Source organism: Heptranchias perlo, chromosome 9 (assembly GCF_035084215.1).
Source record: "Heptranchias perlo isolate sHepPer1 chromosome 9, sHepPer1.hap1, whole genome shotgun sequence".
Taxonomy (NCBI): domain Eukaryota; kingdom Metazoa; phylum Chordata; class Chondrichthyes; order Hexanchiformes; family Hexanchidae; genus Heptranchias; species Heptranchias perlo.
Window position 1 is genome coordinate 26,783,033 of NC_090333.1, and position 14,924 is coordinate 26,797,956.

Below are 14,924 nucleotides of genomic sequence, written 5' to 3' on the forward strand. Positions count from 1 at the left end.
TAGCTGAGCAACTCAGGTCTGCCTTTTAATACAAGTTGAAAGTGTAGAAAATACACAGCAGGTCTGGCAAAATCTGAAAAAATCATTTGTCGGATTTCAAAACTGGACTGAACAAAATGGGAGGGGGTAGAGTAGGGTTGCCAACTCTGGTTGGAGGCATTCCTGGAGGTTTGATCAGGTGATGCCTGATTATCTGACATTCAATCACGTGACATCTACAACTGTTATTGGATTGGGTCCCCTGTAGTTTACTATTTTTGCTGGTGGTTTTGTGCCAGTAGCTGTTGTGCGACAAGTTCCAACAATTATCTTTTAAGCTGTATTCCAACATCAAACCACTGTGGACAGGTTATTTTGAAAGCAATGGATACTGGATCTCCACCCCCAGCATAAAGTGTGCCATCGTGGAAACCAAACAATTCCTGGAAGAAGCTGGATACGGTGTGTATACTAAACCTCAAAGGGAATGGAGAGATTCCTGGAGGTAGGGGGAGGGTGAGAAGGGATGATGGAAAAAGATTAAGTGGACTAAGAAATGATTTATTTTTAGCTCATCTTCCTGCCCAACAAGGAGATTTGAAACACGTTTGAAACCTTGGGGGGAGAAATATTTTTTTTTAAATTAATGTACTGATATATTACTGCATGCAGTGAAAAGATGCTGCAGAATTCACCATTCAGTAAGTTCCTAATTTTGACTGACATGTTGGGTAAGATACGAACATTAAAAAATGATGGGCAGAGAAAGATCATTTGGCAGAGTTTGGCCCATTTTCCCAGGCTTCTAAATCTGTTGAAAAAAAGTTATTCTCCTCCACAGTTCTAAGACTTGGACAAATCTTTGTATCATCTGCGAACTTCCTGACCATTCCCCCAACACCTATATCTAGGTAATTTATGAAAATTGTTAAAAAGCAATGGCCCTAACACCGATCCCTGTGGGACTCCACTGGTAACTGACCTCCAAGTCACAGCCATTAATAACAATTTTCTGCCTATAGGAATGCAGCCAATTCATAATCCATTGTTGCAACTTCCTGCTGATTCCACAGCATTCTGTCTTGCAGTGTAATCTATTGTGAGGTAGCTTATCAAAGACTTTCTAAAAATCCAAGTAGACAATGTCCACGAGGATACTCCATTGTCATAGTAACTTTTTTTTTCAAAAAATTCTAGCAAATTAGTAAGACACAAACTTATTTTCCGTAAGCCACATTGAGTGTCGCTGATGACTCCTTCTCTATCCAGGTGATCACAAAAAGTATCTCTTTAAGATCCCTTCAAACATCTTACCTATAACTGACATCTGACTAATGAGCCTATAGTTCCCTGGGTTTGACTTGTTACCCTTTTTGAAAATTGGAACTACATAAGAATCCTTCTAATCCAAGGAAACAATCCCAGACTCTAGTGAGCTGTTAAAGATATGGGCAAGGGGCTTGCAAAGCCCATGCCCCATCTCTTTAATCATTCCTAGTGGATGTAATCTGGACCATAAGCCCGATTTATTTTAAGGTTCCTTATTTTGTCTAAAATTATATCCTGGGCTATTTTAATATTTACAAGTTTTTTATCTACAGTACATCCTATAGCTGGTAGTTGAACATCATCCACAGGAATTAAGATTGATGCAACATAATCATTTAACACCACTGCAGTATCTTGGGAGTCCATTTGAACCTGTCCGAAGGCTTCTTTCAATGGCTGTATACAGTCTTTAACGGTCCTCTGACATCTAACATAGCTTAGAAAAAACTTGCTACCATAAATGTCGACTATCTTCTCCATTAACTTCCAAACTGTTCCAGTACAGCTACAACGCTGGTATCTACCTGACAATGTGGAAAATTGCCCAAGTATGTCCTGTCCACAAAAAGCAGGACAAATCCAATCCAGCCAATTACCACCCCATCAGTCTACTCTCAATCATCAGCAAAGTGATGGAAGATGTCGTCGACAATGCTATCAAGCAGCACTTACTCGCCATTAACCTGCTCAGCGATGCTCAGTTTGGGTTCCGCCAGGACCACTCGGCTCCAGACCTCATTTCAGCCTTGGTCCAAACATAGACAAAAAAGCTGAATTCCAGAGGTGAGATGAGAGTGACTGCCCTTGACATCAAGGCAGCATTTGACCACATGTGGCACCAAGGAGCCCTAGTAAAATTGAATGGGAATCGGGGAAAACTCTCCAGTGGCTGGTGTCATACCTAGCACAAAGGAAGATGGTAGTGGTTGTTGCAGGCCAATCATGTCAGCCCCAGGGCATTGCTGCAGGAGTTCCTCAGGGCAGTGTCCTAGGCTCAACCATCTTCAGCTGCTTCATCAATGACCTTCCCTCCATCATAAGGTCAGAAATGGGGATGTTCGCCGATGATTGCACAGTGTTCAGTTCCATTCGCAACCCCTCAGATAATGAAGCTGTCAATGCTCGCGTGCAGCAAGACCTGGACAACATCCAGGCTTGGGCTCATAAGTGGCAAGTAACATTTGCGCCAGGCAATGACCATTTCCAACAAGATAAAGTCTAACCACCTCCCCTTGACATTCAACAGCATTACCATTGCCGAATCCTCCACCATCAACGTCCAGGGGGTCACCATTGACCAGAAACATAACTGGACCAACCACATAAATACTGTGGCTACAAGAGAAGATCAGAGGCTGGGTATTCTGCGGCAAGTGACTCACCTCCTGACTCCCCAAAGCCTTGCCACCATCTACAAGCCACAAGTCAGGAGTGTGATGGAATACTCTCCACTTGCCTGGATGAGTGCAGCTCCAACAACACTCAAGAAGCTCAACAGCACGTCCGGGACAAAGCAGCCTGCTTGATCGGCACTCCCTTCACCACCAGCGCACAGTGGCTGCAGTGTGTACCATCTACAGGATGCACTGCAGCAACTCGCCAATGCTTCTTCGACAGCATTTCCCAAACCCGTGACCTCTACCACCTAGAAGGACAAGGACAAGGGCAGCAGGCACGTGGGAACAACACCACCTGCACATTCCCCTCCAAGTCACACACCATCCCGATAGAAATATATTTCCATTCCTTCATTGTCGCTGGGTCAAAATCCTGGAACTCCCTACCTAACAGCACTGTGGGAGAACCTTCACCACATGGACTGCAGCAGTTCAAGAAGGCGGCTCACCACCACCACCTTCTCGAGGGCAATTAGGGATGGGCAATAAATGCTGGCCTTGCCAGCGACACTGACGTCCCATGAACGAATAAAAAAAAAATCTCGTAGCTGCTTTTGTTTCTCTTAATTGCATACAATATTTGTCTCTTCTCATGTGAATTATATTCCTTTTTAATCTGAAAGTATTTTTGCTTAAGTCTAATTTGTCCTTGCACATATCTAATTAACTATTTTGGATTTGTTTTGCCATGTGCCCTTTTTTTTAAACTCTTGGGACATCCATGACTTCTTTTTCCTTTTTAGAATGGGGTTACAGACTACCCATTTCTCCTTAGCATTAATTTCATCCCCAATAGGGTTGCCCAATAAACCTTTTCCAAATCTTCATCCATTTTTGTAAAATTAACCCTCTTGAAATCAGGAACCAGCTTTAAATTGTTCGTAGCTTTTGTTTGACTAATAAGATTACATCTAATTATGTTGTGATCACTGTTGCCCAGGTGTTCCCTCACAGTGTCTGATGCAGCACTAGAGTCTCTGCCAAAAAGTAGATCAATAATTTGACTACCTTAGTCTCATCACTAATATTCTGTGTTAGAAAGTAAGAAAAAAGCTTAGATAATGATCACCTTGGATGCTGTCAAGTACTTCTAGGTGCCAGCTATTGAGCAGCATTGATAGAGACCTGAGACCAGCTTGTCTTCCTGCTTTCCTGGTCAATGCAATAGAATGTGTAGAGGTGATTAACAAAGGGGAAAACAACAGATGCTTAATAACAAATATGAAAGGTATCCTATTGTCAAATATGGTTAGTGTCACAGTCAGAATTCTGTTCTTTTCACTCAGATTTTTTTTTAAATTTAAGTGAAGGGCGAAGGCCCAAAGTGCAGGATGCCATCAACATTGAACAGAGTAGAAGAAGATTGTGGAAAGATGACTGAGGTAACAAGTTCCATAGTTTGGAGATCCTGGGAAAGAATGATTTAGAATAGGAGACTGTATATTGAGAGTTGAGATTTTTGAGGAGAAAAGAACTATTTGACCTGAAAGAGGGAACCATACTTTTCAGAGGTAACTCTAACAATAAAGATGTAGGAGCTCCGTTTGAGATCAGAAGAGAAGGTTAAGCTAAGAATATTAATAGATGAAGACAGATTAAAAATATAGCTGTTGGCTGGACCTGTAAAAAATAAAATTAAGAGACTGTTTCTTAAGATTTGAAAGAAGCTAAATTTTCACTTGTCAAAAGTTATGGAGGAGATCAAGATACAGTAATTTAACTATTGCACTGCAAGAGAAGTTAAGGTATGAGCATAGCGGGCATGTGATCTGAAGGAAGTTGATGAGTGTAGAGTGGAATCATATGCAAGAGTGGTTCAAGATTATTGATATGGAATCTCTTCCTTGCTGAATTATGCACAGCTTGTGGTGTAGATTAACACCTACTAGGACCTGGGTTGAGACTGCATAAATTCATTTTGCTTGAAATACAGACACACACACAGCTATTAGTAACTTCTTTAGTTTAGTTGATTTATGCCAAGAAAAATGTTTGAGATCCATTTATTGGTTGTCATGAAGAACTGCAACAATACATTGTGAATATGAATCTCTAGTGAGCTCTAATCAATCCTCTTCCATAAAACCACCAGGAAAGTTAGATGAAAACTTTTCCATAATGAAGATTTCCGATGCACTCTTCCCCACTCTAGGAACTTGAATGCATCTCATTTCATTGGATCTCATCATGTCTTGAGGTGCTTCTTCCCTGCTAAATTTTCAGATATCTTTCCCTTCCAGACAAAATGGATGTGACTCTCCCCACTGGATTACAGAGGAACTCAAACATATCCTTTGTCCTTTAGATAACCATAGAGCATTGTCTCTCACTAGCAAATTTAGGTTTCCTCCCCCACATTCCCCACAGTAATCCTCCAAAGAAATGACATGCACCATCCCCCACCAAATCACTACACACTCAAATCCACTAGCCTATCAGAAAACTTAGCTGAACAAACATAGTTATCCGCAAGTACACACAAAATAAAATTACAAATATATAACCAGTCAGTGACATAGAATGAAATAAGGAACTTGTATTTATATAGTGCCTTATCTTAGTCTCATGATGTTCCAAACTGCTTTGCAGCGAATGGATTTTTTTTTTGAAGTACAGTCACTGTTCTTACGTAGGCAAGTGTGGTGCCTAATTTGTGCTCAACAAAGTCCCACAAACATGAGATGAATAACCAGTTACATTAATCTGATTTTTTATTCTTGGTTGAGGGATGAACGTTGGCAGAAAACTTGGGGAAGTCCTTGTTCTTAGAATAATGTTGTAGGATTTTTTTATGTCCACCTAGACGAGCAGATAGGCTTTAGTTTAGCATCTCATCCAAAAAATGGCACCTTCAGCACTCCCTCAGAAGTGTCAGCCTGAATTATGTGCTTAAATCTTAGAGTGGGAACTTGAACCTGCAACCTCTGACTCAAAGAATATGCTACCAACTAAACCAAGATGACATAATGGATAAATATCTTGAAAAAGTTAAAATATGTAAGGTTTAAAAAGAAAGCTGGATGCTTCCAGATATAGCCTTGAGGAATGTAAGGATATATCTTTTTTTTAAAAAAAAAGTTAGCCAGCTTTATTATTATAATTACCAGCTCTAATATCATTATAATGGCCAAATATTACATTCTACAAATGCCATTGATTCCAGAGCTGTTGTGGTATTATTCTGATGTCTGTCAAGCATCAAATCCTGGATAAGAATTTTTTGACATCAAGAAGATTGTACTATCTTCTCTGGCTTTGAATTTATTAATTCCCCAAGCTGCCACTAAGGCTAACCTAAGTTGAATTTTAAACCCCACATCTAGTCCATTGCTAAGACAGGTTCCTTCCACCTTCAAAACATTGCGTCTACCTCACCTCCTTGTTGCTGAAATCGTTATTACGCCCTTCATCACATCGGGGACTGATTGTTCAAATGCTCTTCTTACTTTCCTCCCCACCTCCACTTTTATGAGCTTCAGCTAATCTAGACTTCCGTGGCATGAGTTCTATCCTGCATAACCATTGCCCCATTTTCATCACTAACTCTTTGTACCCCAGAAAATCAATTTCAAGATCATTGTTTTCACAGAGATGCCTCCATGGCCTCGCTCTAGACTGGGAACTCTTCTCCAGCCCTAAGACCTGGCTCATACCCTCTGTTCCTCTGTTAGCTATTCTTTTGCTTCACCCATCATAGACTGATCTTTTAACCACTATGCTTCTTCACCTTGGAATTCTGTTCTAAAATCAATTTGCCTTGCTGTTCTTTCACTGCTTTCAAAACACTCTTTTAAAAACCTATCTCATCAAATATGCCATCAGTCTTCAATTTTTTGAAGCCTGGGATTGTTCCCGTGGACTGGAGGCAGGCTCATGTGGTGAGCAAGTAAGAACCTGGGAATTAAAGGTCATTTGATTTCACATTAGTTATAGGCAAGTTCCGAGTAGAAATTATTAGAGATGTGCTGTGTTAAGAATTGGAAAGTCTTTAGGGAATCCTAACATGGCTTTTGGAAATGAAGATCCTGTATCATCAACTTGTTGAATTTATTTGAATCAGTCACAATGTTGGATGATGATATTAGCTAGGTAGATATTGTATATCTTGTTTCCAAAAAGCTTTTGATAAAGTGCCGTACAGATGGCTGTTAAATAAGATTTAAGTTGGGATTGACTGATTTTAAACTGGATTGTAAACTTTTTTTTATTCGTTCATGGGATGTGGACGTCACTGGCAAGGCCAGCATTTATTGCCCATCCCTAATTGCCCTTGAGAAGGTGGTGGTGAGCCACCTTCTTGAACCGCTGCAATCCGTGTGGTGAAGGTTCTCCCACAGTGCTGTTCGGAAAGGAGTTCCAGGATTTTGACCCAGCGACGATGAAGGGACGGTGATATATTTCCAAGTCGGGATGGTGTGTGAATTGGAGGGGAACGTGCAGGTGGTGGTGTTCCTATGTGCCTAAAGTTATTTTCCCTTGTAAATTGCTCTGAGCTACTCTATATAGATGTAAATCGCTGGGCTTGGTTGATATAATGGGTGATGTCAGTTATCAGTGGACATAAAAGCAAAGCCATTACTATGACATCAATCTGTGAGCTACATCCTGCACCTTTTGTGAAAATAATTAAAAAGCCTAATGGAATGTTAACCTTTACCTCAAGGGGGCTGGAATACGAAGGGGTGGAAGTTATGTTACAGCCGTACAGAGCTCTGGTTAAACTCCATGTAGAGTACTGCATTCAGTTATGGGCACTGCACCTCAGGAAGGACATATTGTCCTTGGAGGGAGTGCAATGCAGATTCACCAGAATGATACCTGGGCTAAATTATGAGGACAGATTGCATAGACAAGGCTTGTATTCTCTTGAGTATAGAAGATTAAGGGGTGATATAATTGAGGTGTTTAAGATGACTAAAGAATTTGATAGGGTAGATAGAGAGAAATTATTTCCTCTGGTGGAGGAGTCCAGAACAAATGGGCATAACCTTAAAATTAAGCCTAGGCAGTTCAGGGGTGATGTCAGGAAACAGCTTCTTCACACAAAGGGTAGTGGAAATCTGGAAAACTCTCTTCCCAAAAACCTGTTAAGGCTAGATCAATTGAAAATTTAAAAACTGAGATTGATAGATTTTTGTTAGGCACGAGTATTAGGGGATATGGAAACGAGGCGGGTAGATCGAGTTAAGATACAGATCATCCATGATCTAATTGAATGGCTGAACAGGCTAGAGGGGCTGAATGGCCTACTCCTGTTCCTTTCAAACACAAGGGAATAGGCTTGATAAACATACCACTTGGTAGAGAATGTTGGCGGCTTCTGATTAATAGGCCACTAGATAGGCAGTTTAGCCTCCCTTCGCTCCATTTTACTTCATGACCTCTGCTACACTCATTGCTGAGCTCAGTGCTTTTGTTTGTTTGTCTCTCACTCTCTGGTTCCACTTAGTTGAACTAGTGCATTCAGGAATAAAATTGTTCAGTACTGGAAGAACGTACTTGTGGTTCATGAGAATATGACTAGAATGCAAAAAGGGACTCAGCCTTGTCCTAATTGTGGGGGGGGAGGTGGTTGGGGAGAGAGAGAAGGGAAGTGGGGAATCACAGTTGTGAACTGCAGTCCCTGGTTAGTTATCTTTTTACTTTCTGGACCAAGGTACTTGGGAAATTAAGTAATTCATAATGTTCAGACATTTTTCCCCTATAGGTTTTCAAATTGGGAATCCTGGGGATCTCCGGCGTTTGTGAGGTCAACAGACGTCTGTACGTGTGTTGTCAACAACCACTTGCATTTCTATAGCGACTTTAAGGTAGTAAAACATCCCAAGGCACTTCACAGGAACGAATATCAAACAAAATTTGACACCCAGCCACATAAGGAGATATTAGGACAGGTGACCAAAAGCTTTCTCAAAGAGGTAGATATTAAGGAGCGTCTTAAAGGAGATGGAGAGGCGGAGAAGTTTAAGAAGGGAATTCCAGAGCTTAGGGCCTAGGCAGCTGAATGCATTGCCTCCAATGGTGGAGCGATTAATATCGAGGATGCGCAAGAGGCAAGAATTGGAGGAACACAAAGATCTCGGAGGGTTGTAGGGCTGGAGGAGGTTACCAAGACAGGGAGGGGCGAGGCCATGGAGGGATTGAAAGCAAGGATGAGAATTTTAAAATCAAGGCGTTTCCGGACCAGGAGCTAATTTTGGCCAGCGAGTAATGGGGTGATGGATGAACGGGACTTGGTTAGGATACAGGCAGCAGAGTTTTGGATGAGCTCAAGATTACGGAGGGTGGAAGTTGGGATGCCAGCCAGGAGAGCTTTGGAATAGTCAAGTCTAGAGGTAACAAAGGCATGGATGAGGGTTTCAGCAGCAGATGAGCTGAGGCGGGTCATGTTGCGGAGGTGGAAATTGACAGTCTTGGTGATGGAACGGAGACGTGGTTGGAAGCTCATTTCAGGGTCAAATAGGGCGCGAAGGTTGCAAACGGTCTGGTTCACTCTCCGACAATGACCAGAGAGAGGGAACGGAGTTTGTGGCAGGGACCAAAGACAGTGGCTTCGGTCTTCCCAATATTTAGTTGGAGGAAAATTTTGCTCATCCAGACAAGCAGTGTGACAAATCAGACAGTGGAGGAGCCGAGGGAGGTGGTGGTGAGGTCGAGCTGGGTGTCGTCAGCGTACATGTGGAATTTGACGTGTTTTTGGATGATGTCGCCGAGGGGCAGCATGTAGATAAGAAATAGGAGGGGACCAAGGATAGATCATTGGGGGACTCCAGAGATAACGGTGCAGAAGTGGGAAGAGAAGCCATTGCAGGTCGTTCTCTGGCTACAACTGGATAGATAAGAATGGAACCAGGCGAGCACAGTCCCATCCAGCTGGACGACGGAGGAGAGGCATTAGAGGAGGATGGTGTGGTCAACCGTGTCAAAGGCTGCAGACAGATCAAGAAGGATGAGGAGGGATAGTTTACCCTCCATATAGTCACATAGGATGTCATTTATGACTTTGATAACGGCCATTTCAGTACTGTGGCAGGGGCGGAAACCTGATTGGAGGGATTCAAACATGGAGTTGCGGGAAAGATGGGCATGGATTTGAGAGGCGACAACACATTCAAGGACTTTGGAGAGGAATGGGAGATTGGAGATGGGGCAGTAGTTTGCAAGGACAGAGGGATCAAGGGTTGTATTTTTGAGGAGAGGACGATTTGAAGGAGGAGGGCAGTACCTAAGGAGAGGGAACCATTAACAATATCAGCTAACATGGGGGCCAGGAAGGGAAGTTGGGTGGTCAGCAGTTTGGTGGGTATAAGGTCAAGGGAGCAGAAAGTGGGTCTCACGGTCAAGATGAGTTCGGGGAGATAGGAGAGAAATTAGAGAAAAATGCTAGGGCAGGGGGAAACTGTAGGGTAAGTTTGACTGTGGATTAGAGGAAGGGAGGGATGTGGCAGAGGCAGCTGAACGGATGGTCTCAATCTTAGCGACAAAGAAGTCCATCAGCTCCACACATTTGTTGTTGGAAGTGAGGGTAGAGGAGGCAGGGGAGGGGGGGTTTAAGAAGACTGTTTGTTGTGAAGAGAAGCCGGGGATTATCTTTGCATTCCAGGATGATCCTCCTCTGGACACTAGTATCCCATTGGATGTCAACCCAGTATTTAGAGACCAGAAACACTCGTCTCCACTTCCCGGGGCTGACTGGAGTGGAGCTGGAACCCATAACCTACTCTGAGGCTGGAATAGTACCATTGAGCCAAGGCGCACTCCTTCCTTGTCTATACCAAACATATACTTTGCAAATATATATTTTGCCTTTTGCTAATTGCAAATTGGGTCAGAGATAATCACCTTAAGCTTTAATTTTCATTCTCCACTTCACCTCCCTTCTATGTATTTTCAGTAACTTAGTGCAGGGTTTCTGCCTTCCTTGGTTGTGTGATGTCATCTGTGCCAATTGCCATGTCTACTGAAGGAGAACCCACAACGTTTGCCAAACTTCTCCACCTGATATTCCTGTCTACATTCTGGGGGATGCAGATATGGGTCACATTTATATCAGGTAAGAATGTAAAATATTTATTTGAATCTTCTTGTGTCTCTCCTCTTTACTGTAATAGATTCCCATCGTGAACTATTGTTATTAATAGTTGAATTCCCAGTAACAGAACCAAGTTTTAGCAGGTTCAAACCATGTCACAATGAACATGCACCTGCAGCATGCATACATGCCAAACTATAAAATTTGGAATGCTGATGAACAGCTTCAAAAATATTGCCACAATCCTCACCCCAACCCCCACCCCCACAAAAAAAAAGACAACTAATTTTTTTTTTAAAAACAATGTACAATGATTATAGGTCTTAATAAAGACCTATAACCAAGGCCACTGCATCAAAATGGCTTGAATAAATTAAATTCCTTTGTATTACAGGATTCCTGGATTTCAGGATTTTTTGTATGTTTTGAGATCATTCTGCAATTCAGTTTGTTTTTCAATGAAAAATGAAACCCATGTGAGACATACAAAAAGAAGTAGTTTACAAGTGCATTGATTTGTGTTGCAGCTGTACCCAATAGACCATCAATTGTATTGAGGGGGAAAGAAACTAATGTACACAGAAGTTCAATTTTCGCATTGGTGAATTTAAAAATGTTTGAAGAAGGAAGTGAACTCTGATGGTGCACAATTTGTTTTAAGAGAACTGTCTGGGGCATTACCACCCCCCTCCAGGGAATTTTGATAGTTGACATTTTTTGGTACACTTTCCAACATTTTTGAAATGTAGTGTGATCAGCCAAAAATAATTTACATATGTAACCTTCTACCACCACAATTCATGGAAGCACTCTACCCATCCAGATGCAATTTATAGAGGTACTGCACCAAATCCAACTCCCCACCCTTTCCCAGAGGCACACTCTTCTCCCACACTCACAGTTCATCCTGGCACTTTTCTCCCACTCCCTCGCTAATTCAACCTGCCATTCTTCTCCCTCTCCAACCAAGTTAAGATGGCACTTGTTTTCCAATCTCCCTTATTCAAGCTGGTGCTGTTTCTTGCCTTCCCTCCACCCCCCCCCCCCCACTCCAGAGGTCATACTGGCACTTTTTTGCCATGCCCATGTCATGATGGTGTACTCCCTCCCCTCTCCCTCACTTGATGCAACCACTATCCTTCCATCCCCACTCCAAAATGCCATTCCTAGCTTCTCTTTCCCCCCCCCCCCCCCAGCACCATTCCCAGTTTTGCCTTTCTTTCTATTTCATTCTTTTTCTCTCTCTCACTGGCTACTTTTACATTATACAAGTGCAGCCCACTGCGAACACCAGCACTCCTGCCATTGGCCAAACCTGAAAATATAAAAGGACCAACAAACCTCGTTCTGGTAGCAGCAAAGACCTACTTATTATGGATGTTATGAACTGTCACAGATTTGCTGGCTGTACTTCTGGTTAAGGTACAGTACCAGATGGAAAAGTAAATGAAGTGGCGGGAGGTTATATAGCAGTCCTGTCCCAAAACTGGCATAGGAATGTTAGTGTCCTTTTTATTTGGCAGTACAAATAGTAAAGAGATACACCAGTTTAGCAGACATGACGATGTAATATAGGAACGGGCGTATTGGCTGGTCTTAAGAAGCCACTGACCAAAGAAATGCGCATGTTTATCCTGTCGGTGGAAGTGGTAGTGCATGCAAAGCTCTTGTCTGCCCCTCTCTGCCATCACCTACTTGAGCGTGAGAATAATTTGACTGCTGACTGTAATGTCTTTGACATCATGTTTGTTCATGGTCTTCAAATTTTTAATCTTTCCAGTCAGGATGATTTTGTAATAAAGGAGAGGCATCAGGACAGACTCATGTCAGTTTTCAACCTCGCAAAGTTCAACCCTGAGCAACTGTGCCGATGACAGCGATTATGCAGAATCGATTCATCTAGCAGTGATTTTTTTTTAAGATTGTGACTGTTCTCAATCTTGATCACAGGGCCAGTATTTTCAGGGATTGCATTGTGGAAGTTGTCAGTTTGTAAATGGTTCTCTCTCTCATCAGGTACTGTCCCCCTCCCTTTCAAAACCGCCACCACCCATCCCTCAAAAACCCACCCTCTGTCCTTGCAAACTATTGCCCATCTCCAACCACCCTTTCTTCTCAGGTCCTTGAATGTGGTGTTCCCTCAATCTGTGCCCATCTTCCCACAGCTCCACATGTGAATCTCTCCAATTAGGTTTCTGCCCCTGCCACAGCACCAAAACAGCCCCAATTGTCACAGATGGCATCCTCTGTAACTGTGGTGCATTATCAGCCCCCATCCTTCTCGACTTCTCTGTAGCCTTTGACACAGTCGACCACACCATCCTTACAACACCTCTTCTGTTGTTGTCCAGCACAGTGGGACTCTCCTTGTTTGGTTCCATTGCTTTCCTCAAACTCTGGCCTCTTGTGCATCCCAAAATCCCTTTGTTCACCATTAACGGCTATGCTCTGGAAAGCACTCCCTACACCTCTCAGCCTCTCCACCTCCTTCTCCTCCAGTTTCTAACCCTACTATAATGTCAGCCATGGCAGTGTCGGCCGAAGCTCAGTTGGTAGCACACTCGCCTCTGAGTCAGAAGATTGTGGTTTCAAGCCCCACTCCAGAGACTTGAGCACAAAATCCAGGCTGACACTCCAGCACAGTACCAAGGGAGTGCTGCACTGTCAGGGGTGCCACCTTTCGGTTGAGATATTAAACCGAGGCCTCATCTGCCCTCTCGGGTGGATGTAAAAGATCCCATGGCACTATTTTGAAGAGGAGCAGGTGAGCTCTCCCTGGTGTCCTGGCCAATATTTATCCCCCAACCAACATCAGTAAAACAGATTATCTGGTTATTATCACATTGCTGTTTGTGGGAGCTTGCTATGTGCAAATTGGATGCCGTGTTTCCGACATTACAACAGCGACTACACTTCAAAAGTACTTCATTAGCTGTAAAGCGCTCTGGGAGGTTGTGAAAGGTGCTATAGAAATGCAAGTTCTTTTTTTATAATTTCCCTTTTTAATGACTAGGTCGAGCCCATTAAGATCTGCTCCCCTGCCAGACTTTCCTATTCCTCAGCCAAGTGTACTGCAGATCAAGCGGTCCGAGCAAGCTTTTCCTGTGCCTGTAGCCGATTTAAAATAGGGTGAGATTCCCATGTAATATGGCCCAGGTCAGCTGTCTGCATTGCAGGTGCAGACAAGCCTGCACATTGGTCCAGTTTACCTAATAATATTTCTCATATCGGAAAATTGAGGGGTTATGGGGCAAGGTGGGTCATGAGTCAGCTGTTGGAATGGGGAATGAAGGGACACAGAGGAATGTACTAGTCTGTTTGATATTGGCTATTGTGTTTTTAAGCTCACGAGAATGATTGCTTTGTAGTGATTATGTATTGCACAGGATCCTTTTTCCTTTCCAAATGTTTTGTCTCCTATTGTGTTTGTGTTTGCTGACTTGTACAAGCGCACTGTGTGAAAACTGCTTTATTTAGACTTCAGTATGAGGAATGTGACATTTATAGAGGTAAATGCCTACATCAAGACTAAGTACCCCTACACCCAGTTTAATATTAACATCAGAGAACCCAGAGTGCTGCACTAAATTTATTTTTGTAATTAAGTTATTGCTGTAGCAAAGCTGCCTGAGTGGCAATCCATAATTACTGTTTTTACAGTGCAAAAAATAACTTAGGGTGGAGTAAGGGAATTCATGCTGAACTTCATAGATATATTGTGTAAATACAATAGTGAAAAAGATAACAAATGTGGATAGCCTAAGGCTGATTTTGTATGATAGATTTGTTTCCTTTTTATTTGAGGGGGGAGGTTTCCTCCTTGCTGTTGAAGCTACAGTCAGCTCTTTGCATCGCTCTCCTCAGAAACCCTTAATGTTTCTGTTTGTTCTACAGGTTTGATTATGGGCAGTAACCTCACCAGACACACATTTGGCTTCATTCAGAGCAAACTCTTTCCATACTACTTTCACCTTGGATCTACCTGTGCTTTCTTTAACTTAACCATTTTTGCAGTGCATCATCCCAGCGAGCTGTTAAGTAACGAAGAGACATTTCAGGTACCATTTGGCAGTGTTTGCCATTACACAGGGAAGATTTGGAATGGATGGGAGCATGTATACCTTGTGTTGGGGATAATGATCATCATTGGAAGCCTGTTTTTTTTTAAATTGTGGGTGGGGATGTAG

The 14,924-nt window shown here is 42.6% G+C and overlaps 1 protein-coding gene across 3 annotated transcripts in view; it reads left to right on the forward strand.

Annotated features, from left to right (window-relative positions):
- Positions 1–14,924, forward strand: part of si:ch211-121a2.4 (transmembrane protein 205) — a 47,221-nt gene that overhangs the window by 29,797 nt on the left and 2,500 nt on the right. For 2 of the 3 annotated variants that reach the window (XM_067990054.1, XM_067990053.1), the window contains exons 2-3: positions 10,600–10,758; positions 14,632–14,795. In XM_067990054.1, the coding sequence (XP_067846155.1) occupies positions 10,638–10,758; positions 14,632–14,795 (285 nt within the window). In that variant the 5' untranslated portion in view covers positions 10,600–10,637. Of the gene's footprint in view, positions 1–370; positions 442–10,599; positions 10,759–14,631; positions 14,796–14,924 lie in introns of those variants that run through there. The other variant, XM_067990055.1, reaches the window with a different exon arrangement.